This window comes from Eschscholzia californica, unplaced genomic scaffold (assembly GCF_041429995.1).
Source record: "Eschscholzia californica isolate CP2 unplaced genomic scaffold, dmEscCali1.0.p SCAF_5, whole genome shotgun sequence".
NCBI classification, from domain to species: domain Eukaryota; kingdom Viridiplantae; phylum Streptophyta; class Magnoliopsida; order Ranunculales; family Papaveraceae; genus Eschscholzia; species Eschscholzia californica.
Window position 1 is genome coordinate 10,136,881 of NW_028238472.1, and position 17,721 is coordinate 10,154,601.

Here is a 17,721-nt window from a genome sequence, read left to right on the forward strand (position 1 = left end):
GACCACCTCCAAAATTGTCTGGGAGTCTCTTGATAGAAACTTATTCTCCATTAACTCTGTTCGATTAATGAACATGAAACTCCAACTTCAAACTATCAAAAAGGGAACCCTCTCTGTATCTGATTATCTCCTTCGCTTCAAATCCATCTCAGACTCTCTTGCTACTATTGGTCATTCTGTAGCTGATTCAGAACTTGTTTTTATAGTTCTTTCAGGTCTAGGTTCTGATTATGAAAGCTTTGTCACCTCTCTTACACGAGATAAATCTTGATGACAAACTGCTTCCACCGAGACTCAACCTCGCGACTTCATGGGCTTAAAAGGGAGTGCCCAATCACTGCACCAAAGGGATCTATGATGTGTTTAACACAACGCCACGGACTTTTGATGGGTCGTGTCCACACGGCCCACGGCAAGGCCCGTTGTGAACCTCAAGCTAAAAGGAGTGAGAACTCTTCACACTATTTTCACTCTTTTACTTCAACTACTAGTATTTCTCTAGAAGCATCTTATCGTGTTAGATACAATCCCCCAATCCTTTCACTTATAACATCCCATTTCTCCCTTCCTCTCTCTCTCTCTTTTAGGGCTTTCATTTGCTTCTCTCTCTCTCTCTAGAAATTTTCCAGTTTTCATTCTACCAGGTTTGTTTCTTTTCATTTCTCGATTCTCTTCCTAATCTCTACTCTGAATTTTAGATTTTTTTTTTTTAGGGTTTATGCCATTACTTATGCCGTAAACTGAGATATTCTTGTACCTGGTTTTGTGTTTATGAGTAGGAGGAGTTGAGCAATGGCGTCAGTTCAAGTATCTGGTTCTACTCTCAGTACCGTAAGCTTATCTTCATTTGAAGGGCTCCATCGATCCACTTCTAGGTTTACTTCTATCGGAGCTTCACGCGTTAAGCTCAACAATAGGTCATTTCCAGGGCTTGTAGTGAAAGCCGCATCTGTTGTTGCTCCAAAGGTATCGCTTTTCTCTTCTCTAGTACTCGTGTTGCCCTAGGAATTAGGTTTTCTATTCAGTATTTGATTACTAAATTCAGATTTTCACTACATATTGAAGTTTGTCAGGTAATTTATAAGCTCAAAATGTCAGTCTTTTTAGTCTTTATCATTTCCAGATCGACCCCTTGGCGCAACTAGCTAGGTTATTGAGTATATGTGCTTTAATAGCCCTCTGGTTTATCCGGACGACATATACCCGTGATTGTTCTACTATTCTGCTCATACTGTGACTGCAAGCTGTGCTTTCATATAGTCTACCACTTATCTTTAGGAGTTGATGGGATTTCTTTACCGAAGTCGTATTGACTAACTAAAAATTGGGTCATATGGGTTCAACCAAAATAGATAACACCGCGCTATAGCGCCCATAAAATAAAGCGTAATTAGGCGCACAAATATTCGCAAAACTCTTTGCTATAACCAGCAATCCATGTGTAATATATGTCAAATTTAGCTAACTGACTTCCTCGATGCCATGTAATATAACAATGGACGTATTTTTATAACTAATTTATCTCTTAATGGTGACCGTTGTTGCAGATTAATGGTTTCGTCATCCTCCTTTTGAACTATTTTTGTTTGTGAAATTTGTTAACTTTGTGGTTATTCCAACTCAAAACCAATTGGCAGTGAGGGGAGAACACTAAAATCTTCTATTCTTGACTGCTAAAATGCCCTTTGTTTCATTTAAGACTACCCTCACAAAATTTTGTCCAGCTTCAATATGTATTAGCTTTACTAGGAATTCAAATAATAATTTTGTTGCATCTAACAAGGATGATGCTATATCTACCTTCAAATCTTCAATACTATAGATCATGTATGGTACCTGGTTCACATAAGTACTTTATTTAACTCCTAATACAACTCCTCATCGAGTGCGACTTTCACAAATCAGTCTCTGACTCTCTGTTCTACCTAGTACTGCCTTTTCTGGGTTTCTCTTATCTGAATTTTCTTGGTTGTCCAGTACACTTCCTTAAAGCCCTTGGGGGACAGAGTGCTTGTTAAGATCAAGACAGCAGAGGAGAAAACAACAGGTGGGATTTTGTTGCCATCGACAGCGCAAACAAAACCTCAAGGAGGAGAGGTTGTTGCTATTGGAGAGGGTAAAACTATTGGAAAGAACAAAGTGGACATCAGTGTGAAGGTGGCTATTTCCGCTTGGTTTCACCCGTCCAAGATTCTCGTATTGTTGATTAAGATTTACTAATTCTTTGTTTCTTGTTTGGAGCAGGCTGGTGCTCAAGTTGTTTACTCCAAGTATGCTGGAACAGAAATTGAGTTCAACGAATCGAAACATCTTATACTAAAGGAGGACGATATTGTTGGAATTCTAGAGACCGATGATATCAAGGATCTTAAGCCTTTGAGTGACCGTGTGTTAATCAAGGTCCTTTTCCACTCTAGCTTGTTTATACTTTATAGATGTTTTAGGTTCTGTGCAAAATAATAAAGCGCAAATACCAGTAAAATTTTCTTCTAGTATTGTAGTTAGAATGCAAGAAAGAGGTAGTTCGTTACCTCCATCTCTTGGGTCAAGTGTATCTGTCAATTACGTGAAAAAAGAACCTGTTTATAACCATAGTAGTCCAGGAAATGGAAAGTTCATGTGTAAAATGTAGTGTTTATTACCATTTGATTTCTGTGAAAGTACTGACTCTTGGACTTCGTGTCCAATTCCAGGTTCAAGCAGCCGAAAAAGAGACTGCTGGTGGATTGCTGCTAACGGAGGCTAGCAAGGAGAAACCTTCGTTTGGAACGGTAGGAGAATTCAATAATTCTTGCAAATAAATGGGAAGATTCAATTGTAGTTTATACATATGGGAGCTGTGGAGAATAGTACAAGATACTCTTCAGCCCAATATTTTGTATATAAGTTTGATGAATGCATATTTTGATGGTTTATTGTGGGAATGATCAGGTAGTAGCAGTCGGACCAGGGCCCCTTGACGAGGAAGGGAAAAGGAAGGCACTTGCAGTTGCAGCTGGAAACACAGTACTGTACTCCAAGTACGCAGGAAACGACTTCAAAGGGAGTGATGGTGCTGAGTACATAGCTCTTCGGGCGTCAGATGTGTTAGCTGTTTTGTCTTAGTATTTCCATCACCGCAGAATAATTATTTTCATCGAGGTAGTGTAGTTCCTTAAATAGATGGTACTCAAATCTGCCGTCTTTTTCAATTGGTAAACCAAAAGTTTGTAGTCCAAGGAACCGATGCTCTCACATTAAATAGCTTAAAAATATTTATAAGAGCTTTTGTTATTGATAAATTTGTGTCATGTACTTTACTTTTTCTCCAACTAGGAGAAATTGAAACTGTAGAGCCAGAGCCGTGTTTAGTTTAAGTCTAGGGTTGATATCAAACACTTCAAAGTTTTAAAGAAATGGTGTATTGCGTGCATATGCTCTGCAACGCAGAGGTCCCAGGTTCGATCTCATGGAAGTGCAAATTCAGGAATATTGAACTTGGGTATAAAACAAAGTAGTTTATATAGGTTTTAGGCCATTTAATTTGTACTTCGGCAGTATCGTGTTTATCACATCGTCTTGATGTATCAATGCCTTGTAACGACTAACGTAGATCGTAGTACTATTTCTATGGGCGAGCTCACAGTAACTCTTACTTACCTTACCACCTCTCATTTTAGATACACACTATCTTCATTTTCTCTTCCACTTTTGGTTGCCAACGACTTTTATCTCTCAACGACAACGGTCACTATGTTTATTCATTAGTGTCGTGGCTGACCACTACCACCACTATTATTTCACCTGCATTGTCCTCATTTGTGTCTCCATCTACTATCTCTCTCCCCTTTGTTAATCTATGAGAACCTCTCCACAAAAGGAGGTTCTAAAATTTTCAAAAAAAATATTTAGATTTGTTTCTGAAAAAGTGATCCCCTTCGTCTCAGAAGGGGATTCAATCTCGTTCCCAAAAGAATGGGTTCCAGTGAAGGGCTCATTTCCTTCAGCGGAACTTAGAGAGAAAGGGAAAGGTGCTAGTGAGTAGGGGTGTACTCGAGTCGAGCCGAACCGAGTAGTAAGATGTTCAAGCTCGGTTCGTGTATTTGATTGTCGAGCTTCCACTTGTTCAAGTTCGGTTCGTATAAGCCTCGAGTTCGAGCTCGCATTGTCTTAAGCTCGTTTATCAAAATACTTCAAATTGAAACTTCCTAAATTATCAAAATACTTCAATGATCATTTGGCACAAACAATAATAATGATTAATTATTTATATTCCGATAATTTTTTAATGTTTCATATTTCATGTACAAGTTTCAATACTAATACGTAATTATGTACTATAATATTATAAGAGTATGTTAAACGAGATGTTCACGAGTAGCTCGTGATACACTAAAGAATGATCACTCGTTTACATAAACGAGCATGATTTTGGGCTCGTGTTAAGCTCGTGCTCGTTAATATTCGAGTCGAGCACAACCAATTTTCGAGCCGAGCTCGAGCAGTTCGTTAAGAGCTCGGCTCGTGTACACCCCTACTAGTGAGTGTGACTGATTGACTTGGTCTAGGTAAATTAACTACATTAAGTGAGATGTAAGTGTGTATAAAATTTTGCTTATCAATAGTCTCTGTTTTTTAAACTCAGGCCCAAGCCCACCAAGTACATGGTTTTGTCTAGTAAAAGGTGAAAGACCCATTCCAAGGCCCTCAAAATCTATTAAGCTTTAGCAGACAGATAGGTTAGGCTCTGGACCTCATGCCAAGTGATCTGGGCCTGCAAAGTAATGTAATTTGTTTTGTGGGAATGACCTAACCAAAAGCTCATATTATCTTTGCAGGTGTTTTTCTTTTAACTTTTTCTTTGAAGTGGTGATGTTGGAAGAAAGTGACTTTGAGATTCAGAAACTTGCATTTTACCTTAAATGGTGTTCTTTAGGGTCCTACCCATGTAGATTTTTTGTTTGAGTTCATACCACCTTTTTTGCGGGTCACCCATTTTCAAGTTCAAAAAATAAAAATGTACGAAAAACAAAATAAGTTATTATGAATATTTTCAACAAAAAAAAAAGTTATTGTGAATATAAAGTCACATAATATATACCTTTATATATTTACATCAACTTTTCTCTAGAAGCTATACTCCAATACTGATCTATTAAGAATGTTGATATTCAAGGGCGTAAGAATGTGTAGTGAAATTGACAGTACACCCGCTTAAGAACGATTCTTGTGGAGAAAGAGAGAGACTAATGGAGATACTAGAGAGAGTGAAGAATAGGGGACGAGTCATCTTCGAGTAAGACGAGAGAAAAATAAATGAAAGAATAAGTTCAAATCTCTTTCTTTCTTTCCCTTTCTCTCTCGCGCTAATTGAAGTCTCGCCCTAGTTCATATTATTCATCTTCTTTTTAGTTTTAGAAGTTATACTTTTATGTGTTTTTCTCTTGAGACTTCAGTATATTCATCTTTCGTGTCGCTTGTTATTCTCTGTTCTTTGTACTTCAATGATCTTCTTTGGATCTGCATAAATCCACTTATATTATTGTAGATCTCTCGTGGATTACTTAGATGTTGCATTGATTTGTGATCTTTCTAGTAATTCTTTTTGTGTTGATGTATGTTGGCTAATAGATTTTAAACTGGCTGGAATCGAGTGTGACCCCATTATTGACCCATCTGATCTAGTTGATGTTTTTCAGGCTATGAAGGTCTATTTTTTTCTCCAAAACATGAATTTCATTTTCCTCGGAAAATTTTCTACGAGGAGAATTTAAAATTGGGTTAAATCTGTTTTGACCCACGATTTGTGACTAACTCGTCGTTTTGGCCCCAATAAGTGTCCGGCAGTTCGTTTTGGCTCCAAAAATTTCCTAATTGGTCCCAAATTTTTTCTAACCTCCCAATTCTACCCCCATGGCATTTCTGTAATTTATTTTTTTCTTTTTCTTTTTCTTTGTCCACCTCAACTAACAATTACCACATCACCTATGTCCACCTCACCCTTCTTCTCCGGCGAAAGGTTGTCGGTCGGAACAAAAAATTTCGGTCGGTCACCTTTAACAAAAAAATAAAAAATTTCTCCCTTTTTCTCTCTTCTTCTTCTTTTTTCTCTCTCTTCTTCTTCTTTCTCTCTCTTCCTCTTCTTCTTCTTTCGCTCTTTTCTTCTTTACTCTCTCTCTCTCTCTCTCTCTTTACCAAGTCCGGCGAAGGGGACGATCCTCTTCGCCAGACGTCTGGTTTCCAGATTCGTCTGGATCTGGAGTTCTAGATCAAGACGTCCGGCGAAGGGGATCCTCTCTTTCGGAGGACTTGGTAGAGAGAGAGAGAGTAAAGAAGAAGAGGAAGAGAGAGAAAGAAGAAGAAGAGGAACAGAGAGAAAGAAGAAGAGAAGAAGAAAGGAGGAAGAAGAGAGAGAATATATATATATAATTTGTTAAAGGTAGCCGGCCGGAATTTTTTATTCCGGCCGACAACCTTTCGCCAGAGAAGAAGGGTGAGGTGGAGAGGAGGTGGTGTGATGGAGGTGAGATAAGGTGAAGTGGGTGACAAAGAAAGGTGTGATGTGGCTTTTTTTTATTTTTACTTTTTTTTAGAAATAATTCTATTTTCGCCCCCGAAGATAATTTCGTCAAAAATTTGGTACTTGGAGCCAAAACGAACTGCCGGACACTTATTGGGGATAAAACGGTGAGCTGGTCACAAATCGGGGGCCAAAACGGAATTAACCCTTTAAAATTAGTGATTTTCGAATTGGATATTAAGGATAATTTTAAAAAGAAATGGATTTACATATATATATGAGTAAAAAAATGAGAAAAAGGATGGGAAAAAAGATTGGATGGTTTTAATGGGGAGGAAGATGGTGGTTGGTGGGGGAGATAAAAAAGAAGTGTCAAACGGCATGTGTTATACTGACACAAAGTGAACAGTCCAAAATACGCCACTCTCTCTCTCTCACAACACATCTGTGACTAGTCACCCAAAGTTAATAAAAATACATATCTTTTTTATGATTTATAATTTGTTTTATTTAGTTGTTTGTGTAATTTTGAGATTAACCAACTTATAATCATTATGAATGTAGATGACCCTAACTGATTTGAAAGGCACTCTAATTTTTAAATCTAAAAATATTAATATTTTGGGAAGTACTCCCTAATTTAGAATAATTTAGTCTATTAAATCACTGCAATCTCAAAATGATCACCAAATCCTGATCAACATTACATCCTACAATTTCATTTAAATAACATAGCTATCCTTGTAGAAAATTCAACCTTAAAAGTTTGTCTACCCTACCCCCATGGTTAAAATGTACGCATGAGTTTTTAAAGTTAAAATTGAGTTGTCCTTTAGATCGTGTGGAGTCAAGCGAGAAAAAGCTTCATGCTCTCCTGATCGCATCAGATGTGGATCGGTGGATTTCTCATAGTTGGTGTTGCTGCGCATGCGGTCATTTTTATTGTAAGGGACTATGATCCAACTACTCGATACGATCTATTAGAGTGTGTCCTTAGGCACCGCGATGCAATCATATTACATCTCAACCGAACATGTATATTTCTAGACTTTCACAGTTTTGGTTTGTACATTCATAATGATACCATGAGCACTTTAGGGCGTCCCCAAGATATGTTTTCAGATACCTCTATACAATTATAACCCGTCTTTGTTCAATGGGTACAAAACACCCATGCTTTAACACCTGGCGCAACAGCTCCTGGTGCAACAACAAGCACCAGCTTGACTTGGAGAGGTGGTGGTTTAGTAGCAGTAGAACTAGATGCCCCAAACACAATAGAAATTAATATCTAGTCTCTTGTGTCCTACTGTACCCACATCTTTTATTAACACAGGGAAAGATCCCTTTTTCATGCATCAACATTAAAAAAAAGAATAGGGGAAAGCATTAGAGAAAGAAAAAATGGGATTAAGTAGTTAATTGATGAATGAGAGTACCATGACTTTCCTTAACCTTGAAAAGTCAAAATGAGGTTGAGTCTAGAAATGAAAAACCAACACTAGAGAAAGAAAAAAAAAATCATATATATATATATACAGAGAGAGAGAGACAGTACAATGAATTTCTGATTTGTGTCAGAGTGGGTGCAGGTGGTATCAGGTTCAAGCAAGTCAGGATTAGCATAGGCCCCCCCCTCTCTGTCTTTATGACACACATACACAGTCTTTTCCTCAAGTCCCTAACTCCCTCCTACTCACATTACTTGAGCATCTTTTCTCTTCTTGCATTCACAGTGTATTTACCATCTTTTTTAACATCTCTCTCTCTCTCTCTCTCTCTCTCTCTCTCACTCTCTGTATGCATATCTCTCTTTCTCTCTCTCTCTCTCTCACTCTCTGTATGCATATCTCTCTCTCTCTCTCTCTCACTCTCTGTATGCATATCTCTCTTTCTCTTATCTCATAAATTTGTATGGGTTTCTGTGATAATGGCAGCAGCAGGTTCACAAAGAGCAGGAACAGCAGAACACAGAACAGTGCTGCTGCAGCTGAGCTAAACCAGATATTGCAGTCATATTAACACCAGCTTCAGGAGCTACATCTTCCTTAATTCATCCATCCCCACTCAAGATTCTTCCAACCAATACCCTCAATCTCTACTCTCCTCTCAGATCATTCCTTTCTTCTACTTCTTCTTCTTCTTCTTGGCTGTATGATGAATGCAAGAACCATGCCTTGTTTTACTTCAACTCAATGGCAAGAACTTGAACAACAAGCTCTCATTTACAAACACATGGTTCAAGGACTACCCATTCCACCTGATCTCCTCTTTCATCTTAAAAGAAGTTGGGATTCTTCTCATCTTTTTCCTCATCAATCATGTAAGAAATCCAAACCCATTAACATCAAAACCAACCCTATTTTAATTGCTTTCTTCTTTCATTTTGTCTAACTTTGAGTGGTTTTGTGTTTTTGTAGTGGGATGGAATTATTTTAACATGAGTGGTGGTGGTCTGGGTAGGAAGATAGACCCAGAACCAGGAAGGTGCAGAAGAACAGATGGGAAAAAATGGAGATGCTCAAAGGAAGCATTTACAGATTCAAAATACTGTGAGAAACACATGCATAGAGGTAGAAACCGTTCAAGAAAGCCTGTGGAAGTTACTTCAACAAAACCTAGTATTCAATCATCCTTCACCACCACCACCACCAACAACAACCATTCTTTTTCTCTCTCTTCATCCATGAATAATACTACTGAAACCACCCATCCCCACCACCACCACCACCACCATCCCTACTACACCACCTCTTTGCCTTACCCTAACTCTTCTTCCTCTTCAAGGTCTCCTGGTTTTGCTTTCCCATCTCAAAACAACACAACCCATTTTGATTTTGATTCTGGATCTTACTCTCAAGCTGAAAAAGATTACAGGTTTTTCTCTATCTGAACTCTTACCCTTAATAGTCAATGTGTTTCTTTGAATGGGGTTTTAATGATTTATCTTCTCTATCAAACAGATGTGTTCATGGAGTAAAGGAAGGATTAGATGAAAGAGCTTTCTTTTCAGAAGCATCAGGTGGTTTAAGGAGCAATGTACCAGATTTATCACTTGATAATTCATGGAAATCTTCACCTCTAAGAATGACTACTTCTGTTTCACAAAATGGGTACCCACCTCAATCTGAGTTTACTCATATCTCAAACCACCACCACCACCAACAACAACAACAACAACACTGCTTTGTTTTGGGTACTGATTTTAATTCTCCAAAACCAGTACAAATGGAGAAACAACAACCACAAGAAGCAAAACAACCACTTCGACAATTCTTCGACGAATTGCCATTAAAGAACAGAGGATCTTGGATGAAAATGGAAGATGAAAGATTGAACAGAAATTCATACTCAACAACAACAACAACCCAACTATCAATTTCAATTCCAGAGCCTTCTCTAGACTTTACAGTTTCTTATTCAAGTAACTGAAATGGTAAATAATTGAATCAACTGTGATGATATTTCCTCCATTAACAAATAAAAACACACAACTTGAGATGCATTTCTTTTCTTTAATACCTCCCCATGTTCTTCTCTGCAGATACATGGTATATGAATGTGTATGTGGGGTTCCTTTTTGGGATTAAAAGCCAAATAAGTACTTGAAGGTGGTGTTGTGGGGAATGGGGATTGAGATAAGACTACCCTTTTCTTGATTTTTGTTCTCAGTTTCTTCTGAGCAACCAGTCTTTGTGTTTTCTACAGTGTTATTTTCGATTATCTGAACTTGTTTTCTTGTCTTAATCAAACTCTTCTTCCTGTCTCCTTCAATTTGTTTAAATGAATGATTAATTAGACTTCAGCTTGTATTGATCCCCCACCCTGCCTCAAATGTTGGTTTAATATCTTCTGACTTTATTTAATGGGTTTATGAAGCAGATATGTATTTAGATCAGGATTTAAATAGGGGTGGTGGTGGTCTTGGAACAACCTGAGCTTTAGGTGTACGATTTCTCACTTGCTGAAAGGGAAAGTTATAATTTACACATTTTTCACTTTGACTTGGTCAATTACTTGTGACTAAGTCAAGTTCTATTTGCATAAGACCAACCGACGACTGCCACCTTTCCATTTTCATTGGCGACCTCATCCACCTTCACCGTGGTGCTCACCGACCACTGCCACCGTCAAGCATGCTCACACTCTCTCTTTCCCACTCTCTCTGCTTCTCGTTCTTTTCTATTTCTCCTCCTTTCTCTGTGTAGGAGTTTCAGACATAACCATCTTCAAGTTTTCCCATGAAACTTTGAAACCCTAGATCAGGGTTTCTGTTGAGATCCTCGATTGAGGGTTTGTAATTAGGATTTCAAGCAAAACCCTCATGGAGGTGAAAACATATATATATATATATATATATATATATATATATATATAGAGAGAGAGAGAGAGAGAGGTGATTTTTCCAGCGAGGTTCAGAACTGCGGTAAGTTGCCAGCCGATATTGGCGAAGGTGTGTGGGCGAATAGTAAAGATGTGCATGGATGTTGTGTGTGTATAACCTTGTGTTCGATAACAATGTTAATGTTTGTGTATGAAATGTCCATCGTTAAAATTTATAGAACTTCCCTGGCAATGAGTTTTGAGTTAAGAAACCTATGTAGCCCCAGAACTCAATGGTTTAAGATGCCAACTGAATCCAAAAACTCTACAAGAACCAAGAGATCAAAACATTAATTTTTCATTAAAATCACTAGAAAGAATGCAATTGTACTTCTCAAGACACCAAAAGATTCAACAAAGAGAGGAAGAAGAATGGGGTAGACACACACATATGCAGCATGGAAAAAACTAAAGACCTACCTCAGTATCAAACAAACAGTGGTTGAAAGTTGAAACATTTACATGATCATTTTCCTATCTCAAATAAGTTACAAGACTTCTTTTAGAAATTGTATGCATTTCAAATCATCAGTTTCCTGTACACTTGGATTCTGCTTTTGATCTTCTAAGGTTGAAATTCTTGAAGGGGACACTTCCATCAAAATAGAAAAAATGCGGATGAACTTGCATACCTCAACAAATTGCTTAAGTTTTCCACCTCGTCGGACAATAGTAGGGGCAGCATTAAGAGCAGATCTGCAATTGAGAATTCTCAAATAAGTCGAACGAAAACACTAAAATTATACAGCATTTCTTTGAACTTATCCTATGACATACATTGACAGTTATAATTGCACAAGAACGATACATCAATCGATTATACAAATGGTTGCTTGTTTACTTCCCATATTATGATGCCCTGGAAGTTTTCTACATACAGAATCTGTATCTCTGTCGACGGGTAAACTTCTTTTACATGGAACCAGCCACTAAGGCTATAAAATCATCGAATTACATACCCAAAAGGGACGGACGACTGATTACGAATCATCAAATAAGTATACAAGAAAGTGACTCTAACCAACTCTGCCTTCCCTAATCTAATATCTTGGATCTTCTTTCCTTTTATAAACACCAATTGCAGCAACCCACAAAATGGCAGCAGAATAAAATCCTCAAAACGTACTCGAAGAGCGAAGTCGTGTAAATTCATTGAATCCCCACAAAATATACAGGTCTAGCTAGCTAGGGTACTCATCAAACTCTCTGCATCAGCTTTATACAACTTCAATTATGAGATGCTAAAATCAATTTGTTCCGTCGAACAAAAGTTGACGAATAGGTAATTAAGTTAATACAAACAAACAATTCAGCAGCAAACGACATTCGATTTCTCTTCATCATCCCAATTACTATAACAAAATTTAGTCAACCAATTGATACAAAGATGAAAGTATGATCTGATTTCAACAATTAAGCATGTGGGTAAGAGTAAACAGAGGTAATCAATCACAAATATAGTTCATTAGGAAAGAAGAAATTTGTCAAATGATCATTACCCATTAGCAGAATAATGGCAATAAACCAGATTTGGTATGAGATATGCTGATCCACTCACGCAAATGATGATCCCTTCTTCAATGTTCAACCCGCAAATCACTTCCACAATAAAAAAAAAATGCTTGCTTTCAAATCCTAAGTTGTTCCCCGATCCGGAAGATTACCTTGATCAAGCAAAAGAATAACAAGAACCAGTTTCAATCACGAAGCATAATTCACATCTCTATCCTTAATTTTCGAAATCTGCCATCTTTTATATACTAAGAATCCAATAATAGGAAGTTGCAAAAGACCAGCAATACCCAAGAATAAAAAACCAGTCTTTTTCCCCAAATTGTTCTTCCGATCTTTAACCACCGGGTGATTTAGATTGTTTTGATGGGTTGAGCGATGATTTTGGAAAGAATGTGGTGATTTTTCTGTTCTGTTTTTGGGGTGATGTGGTGGAGGGGAATGTTGAGGAGGTGGAGGTGGGAAGAAATTTGAAGGAGATGGCGGTGGAGGAGGTGGTGGAGGAGGAATTGGTGGAGGAGGTGGGGAAGGCGGTGGAGGAGGGGAAGGAGGTTGAGAAGGTACTGGTAATGGATTCGTCTCCAGTGATGGTGAAGGAGGTGGATTCAGCTTTAATGGTGGTGGCGAAAGACTCGATTGATTCTCAGATTGACATTCTACAAACCCTGAGATTCCAAAAAGCCCTAAAAGCATAAATATCGTGCAAACCAGTCGCCGTTCCATCAAGACCAATACAGTGGAAAAAGAGGAAGATAGAAAAAGAAGTAACTTTCCCTATCAAGGGTAACTACGATTAAGATTAGGGTTTCTATAGCGTCTCCGCATCTGGTCGTTCTTCATCTATATTTCCTAATTTCAGAACGGATAAGATTAGGGATTTTATTGAATCTAGGGCAACTATAAGTATGACCTAGAATTATGTAAAATTAACAGATGCATCAAAATTCTTCTCCAGTGATCTTTCAGGATAAAGATTATTAGAATCTCATTCCTTTAAAGATAAAAATGAGGGTTTGATCTTCACTGATGTTTTAGAGAGAGAAAATTAGAGAGAGAGAGAGAGAGAGCTGGCAGAGTTTGAGGGGATGGAAGAAGAAAATGGAAAGAAAAGTTCGCGTTATATTCGTGTTACTATTGGTACCGTTGGGTTTACTTCGTCCCAATTCTGTGTCCCGTGATCTAGGGTTTGAAACATCCGATTCTGTAGTAGATGAACGGCTTATATTTATTAAACTGGTATAGAGGTTGTACTGGATACAAATTTTGTTTATTTCCTAGTATTTACCTGTAAGGTGGGGCCGTTTGATTTTAAAGTCTTATTTAATTTTGGGGACTAATAATTCATTCCTGCAACTGTTCTATTGAACCAAGTGTGAAGCCCTAGACCATTTCAGTCACCTCCTCTTCTCGTGGGTAAAATGTCTACCCGTTTACCAAAGTATTTTATCTTCATGTTTATATTCTATGGTCTATCTCTTACTAAATAGGTTCTAACAAAATAATTGAGTCCACCAACGATGTATAACCTGCTTAAATAGTAGGAAGAATAATTAAATAATAAATCTCACGAAGAATCGATAGTTACTAGTTATTCGGTGGATACTCACTATTTTGTTCATTTTATAAATTCTAGATCTTAATATTATAGAGATTATCGCGCTAAAACCAGAACTGTAATTTCTAATAAGTTTCGGCTCTGGATAATGTGATACGTGAACTGGTATCCACCTATTGACAGATATCCCAATCTATTTTATGAACCCGTGGTGAAAAGTTTTAAAACGAAAAAGAGTTTGCGTCATAATGTGTTCTAAGAGAAAAGTCATCCATTGCATCTCTTAAACATGAATCCTAACTTCTTTAGCCGAGTCCATTTGACATGTGACTCCTTGTCTCCTTCTCAGGCAACTTCTCCAAGTATGGCCTTTTTGTTCGACTTGGTAATCGTTTACTTGGGCCCATTCCAACAGGCTGAATAATACTAGGTAGTGCTTAAAACAACAACAATATGGATGGGAACATGTGCTGAATAATACTAAGTAGTGCATAAAACAACATTTTTTTCAGTCTTGTTCAAGTTCCCAGCTTTCAATAGCAGAGTATTGAAGCAGTGAGGCCTTAGCAGACTAAACTGTACCCAAATTTGAGGCTCTCTCATGGGATCGGTGTCGATAGAACCCAACATCCCGATTCCATCGGGACGAGGCTCATCTCATACGGAAGCTACCTATTAACAAAAGAAAGCTCTTCTATTGAAGTATTAAAAAGGAATAACGCTTTAACATAAAAACACGAAATATCCATTTGAATATCAGCTGATCATTTCAAACCATGAATCTATAGAGAAATTATTCACAACTCAAACACGAAAAAGTCACAGACGAGTTCAATGATATGTCTTTCTAGATTGTTAATCTTTTGGTGTGGTCCTTTGTTTCTGAAAGAGGAAAAGCAATAATAGATTAAAGTATTTACAAAGTTTGAGTCAAGCAAACTGGTATCCCTGAGATTGTCATCATCCCATAGCCGATCTTTCATCTTTTAGGAACAAACCATTTGAAGAAACCACACTGTTTTCCTGTAATGCAAACTAGTTAAAATGCTTGTTAAATCTGTAAAACACAGCAAAAATGTTAGGAATGTAAAGAGACTTGCGCAAAAAGATGTCGAATATTTACACTTACCATATACAAGGCTGAAGAATAGTTCACACACCACGGTGACTCTCAGCCCCATGCCATGGAGCTGGCATAATTTACCACCAATTTCCCATCAAACCCAAAATTCTGTAAATTTAACACTGTTCAGTCTATCCTGTGATATGAAAAGGAAAAAAGGAAGATACTTCGCTACTATATCATGCAAAGGTAACTAGCCTAACTTTGTAGTGGGATGCTTATTAGGGAACGGCAAAAAAATCCGACATGGTAGTCTTGGTTATGTTAAACGACGATGAGTAAACGCTTCAACTGGCGGAAATACAAAAACATAAACTCTAGCTATCCAACAAATTATACGCATAATACAATTATATTCACTAAAATGATTTAGAATACCAACTTAAACAAAACCAATACATAATTGTCCTCGGCAACTCTAAAATGCAGTCATATGATTCCAATCTTTTTTTGGCCAGAAGAAAAAAAAAAATCGTTGGTTAGAGTAAGTGAATCTGGATCTGTACGCCGTGAGGAACCACCAAATTGATGTTACATCTAAGACTAGAATCTTTTGTAACTGAAAGTCTTACTCTCTACCGTGTCATTCATGGTAGCCTAGTGGAGTATTCAAACCTACAACCAACCTAGACGTAAAAGGAGGAAAGGGTTTAAAGGTCAGGGTTCTCTCCTAACATGTTCTTAACACTTTCTCAAGACAACCTAAGAATTTTAATGGAGGTTTATTTTTATGTTGACGTTTGCTTCAGTGCATTTTGTTCAATGTAAATTGCAATCAGCGCAAAGATTTTGATATTTTTATCTCTTCGAAGAGGTAGCGAAAGTTAATTGTTTCGAGGGCGGCCACTTAAGCGCGCCTGGGCAAGTTGGGAGATACATCATCTACGGATTCAAAATAGCTTAAACAACACATTGTAATATAAAGAGAATAAAAGAGAAGGAAGAATATTTATCGATAGAGGTGACCCGAGAACTTACATTATATAGATCGTTCATCAATTCATCAGGGTTTGGTGAAAATGCACTATTAACATATACAAACTGTGAAATAAATGAAAGAGCAATTGTTATTATTTCGTACATTAAAATCATGAAACGTGAACTCATTATTGTGAATTTCCATAAAGGGGCTTACCAGTGTGTCCCTATGAAGTTGTCTGCGAAGAAAGTCGATTACTTTTGCAAATTTATCAGTTCCTGCTATCTGCCATTGCAATAATTATTTAACCCTAAATTAAATTGTCACATTTCAATAGAATTACACTATGAACAGTTGATGAGAGATTCTAATAACGAGTTCCAAATTGACAATCTGATCACAAACCTTAGTTTCTTATTCTGATCTTAAGCTATTATCAACCCGATTCTACCCTAACTTTCTTAATGGCAATTAATTAAAATCCAATTTGGGGCATATTCTAGGGTTTTTTAGAATGATACAACAATCAAATTAAAGTAAGTTTAACTGTTTAAGCATCAGGGCGAGATATAGAGAGAGAGAGAGAGAGAGAGAGAGAGAGAGAGAGAGAGAGAGAGAGAGAGAGAGAGAGAGAGAGGACCTTGAACTTGGCTTGCTTAAGTATAGGAGCGTCTCCGGTGGCCCTAAGATGGACGACGACTGCGCAAGTAGGGAACCAGAAACAGATCAAAAATCGATTTTATGAGAAATAGAGAAAGAAGATAATACCGTACTCGAATCCTAAAACCCTAATAAAGCATTAAATCTGAAGAAGGGAGTGATTTTTATCACCTTTACGTGATGAATTCGGTGATTCTGCAGAAGCCATGTTTGTTCATAGACTGGTTTCCAGAGAAGTTTTTGTCAAAACACAAGACTATGCGGGTTTAGATGAGGGCTAGCTAATGCGCTTTTTCTGGTTACGATATCTCGGCACCTTGGTTGTTTATTGTATTAAAAAATGCCAATTCTTTTTTCGCCCTATGGAGTTTCTTTGTTATTCTACTTGGTGGGCAGGAACCGGCTGACTTAAACTTAGGTGGTCGTACAAGATTTAGACGAGCAAGTGAGATAGAGATATTTCTAAATTCTAAGCATCGACGGATCGACCTATCTTAGGGTTTTGCTGATTTAGGAGCCAGATAGATATTACTGTGACAAATTTTTCACAAACTTTCACGATTAAGAGTTAAATTGTGTTTTCGACCGTCGTAAGATATACATGTTACCACTAGCTAAAACTAACTTCACCAGCCTAAAATGAAGTTCGTTAAGAAAAGAGTGGTTGAGTGGTGAAGAATACTAAGATTATCGGTTAAATATGGTGTATTATATCAACTAGAGTTAACTCAAAAAAAAAAAAAAAAAAACTAGAGTTAAATTTTATCAGTTCAAATGTGGTGCATTATATTAACTAGAGTTTTAAGTTTTATCTATTGACTTGAACTGGGCACCCACGAAACGATGCATGGATTTATATAGCATACCATGTGAGCCGAAGTGGCTTGAATGTCCTAGTTTTTTTTTTAAACCAAATAAAAGTGAACTAGTTCGGGAAGCGGGGTTGAAGGTCCTTGTTTATCTTTCTCAATTACATTACATCAGACCAACATATATTTAGCTTCGTCCATGCTCTCGATATTTTTCAAAATTCTGCTGAAACATTCTTACTAAAACTATTACAAGCTCAC

At 37.4% G+C, this 17,721-nt stretch overlaps 4 protein-coding genes across 4 annotated transcripts; 2 read left to right on the plus strand and 2 right to left on the minus strand.

Annotated features, from left to right (window-relative positions):
- The first annotated feature begins 396 nt into the window (after window positions 1-396).
- Window positions 397-3,281, plus strand: LOC147536935 (20 kDa chaperonin, chloroplastic-like). The gene is made up of 6 exons (XM_086640997.1): window positions 397-644; window positions 780-966; window positions 1,978-2,157; window positions 2,245-2,400; window positions 2,694-2,771; window positions 2,932-3,281. The coding sequence occupies exons 2-6, from the start codon at window positions 793-795 to the stop codon at window positions 3,103-3,105; spliced, it is 762 nt and encodes a 253-aa protein (XP_086497123.1). The 5' UTR covers window positions 397-644; window positions 780-792; the 3' UTR covers window positions 3,106-3,281.
- A 5,068-nt stretch (window positions 3,282-8,349) lies between these two features.
- LOC147536936 (growth-regulating factor 1-like) lies at window positions 8,350-10,304 on the plus strand. The gene is made up of 4 exons (XM_086642030.1): window positions 8,350-8,822; window positions 8,920-9,376; window positions 9,463-9,935; window positions 10,044-10,304. Exons 1-3 carry the CDS (start codon window positions 8,654-8,656, stop codon window positions 9,929-9,931), a joined length of 1,095 nt encoding a protein of 364 aa, XP_086498156.1. The 5' UTR covers window positions 8,350-8,653; the 3' UTR covers window positions 9,932-9,935; window positions 10,044-10,304.
- A 2,139-nt stretch (window positions 10,305-12,443) lies between these two features.
- Window positions 12,444-13,701, minus strand: LOC147536937 (uncharacterized). Its single transcript, XM_086642031.1, has one exon. The coding sequence runs from the start codon at window positions 13,115-13,117 to the stop codon at window positions 12,584-12,586; it is 534 nt and encodes a 177-aa protein (XP_086498157.1). The 5' UTR covers window positions 13,118-13,701; the 3' UTR covers window positions 12,444-12,583.
- Window positions 13,702-14,693: 992 nt separating this feature from the next.
- LOC147536938 (ubiquitin-like protein ATG12) lies at window positions 14,694-17,189 on the minus strand. The gene is made up of 6 exons (XM_086644124.1): window positions 16,823-17,189; window positions 16,632-16,690; window positions 16,208-16,276; window positions 16,051-16,113; window positions 15,079-15,180; window positions 14,694-14,972 (listed from the first exon to the last, which is right to left on the minus strand). The coding sequence occupies exons 1-5, from the start codon at window positions 16,857-16,859 to the stop codon at window positions 15,121-15,123; spliced, it is 288 nt and encodes a 95-aa protein (XP_086500250.1). The 5' UTR covers window positions 16,860-17,189; the 3' UTR covers window positions 14,694-14,972; window positions 15,079-15,120.
- Between the last annotated feature and the right edge of the window lie 532 nt (window positions 17,190-17,721).

What these genes read in the sequence shown, in the direction of transcription:
- LOC147536935 (XM_086640997.1), top strand. Translation starts at nt 793, where the DNA reads ATGGCGTCAGTTCAAGTATCTGGTTCTACTCTCAGTACCGTAAGCTTA. An exon ending in GTGACCGTGTGTTAATCAAG is followed by an intron (nt 2,401 to 2,693) that starts GTCCTTTTCCAC and finishes GTCCAATTCCAG; the next exon opens with GTTCAAGCAGCCGAAAAAGA. An exon ending in AGAAACCTTCGTTTGGAACG is followed by an intron (nt 2,772 to 2,931) that starts GTAGGAGAATTC and finishes GGGAATGATCAG; the next exon opens with GTAGTAGCAGTCGGACCAGG.
- LOC147536936 (XM_086642030.1), top strand. Translation starts at nt 8,654, where the DNA reads ATGATGAATGCAAGAACCATGCCTTGTTTTACTTCAACTCAATGGCAA. An exon ending in TCTTTTTCCTCATCAATCAT is followed by an intron (nt 8,823 to 8,919) that starts GTAAGAAATCCA and finishes GTGTTTTTGTAG; the next exon opens with TGGGATGGAATTATTTTAAC. An exon ending in CAAGCTGAAAAAGATTACAG is followed by an intron (nt 9,377 to 9,462) that starts GTTTTTCTCTAT and finishes TCTATCAAACAG; the next exon opens with ATGTGTTCATGGAGTAAAGG.
- LOC147536937 (XM_086642031.1), bottom strand. Translation starts at nt 13,117, where the DNA reads ATGGAACGGCGACTGGTTTGCACGATATTTATGCTTTTAGGGCTTTTT.
- LOC147536938 (XM_086644124.1), bottom strand. Translation starts at nt 16,859, where the DNA reads ATGGCTTCTGCAGAATCACCGAATTCATCACGTAAAG. An exon ending in TTAAGCAAGCCAAGTTCAAG is followed by an intron (nt 16,277 to 16,631) that starts GTCCTCTCTCTC and finishes TTGCAATGGCAG; the next exon opens with ATAGCAGGAACTGATAAATT. An exon ending in AACTTCATAGGGACACACTG is followed by an intron (nt 16,114 to 16,207) that starts GTAAGCCCCTTT and finishes TTTATTTCACAG; the next exon opens with TTTGTATATGTTAATAGTGC.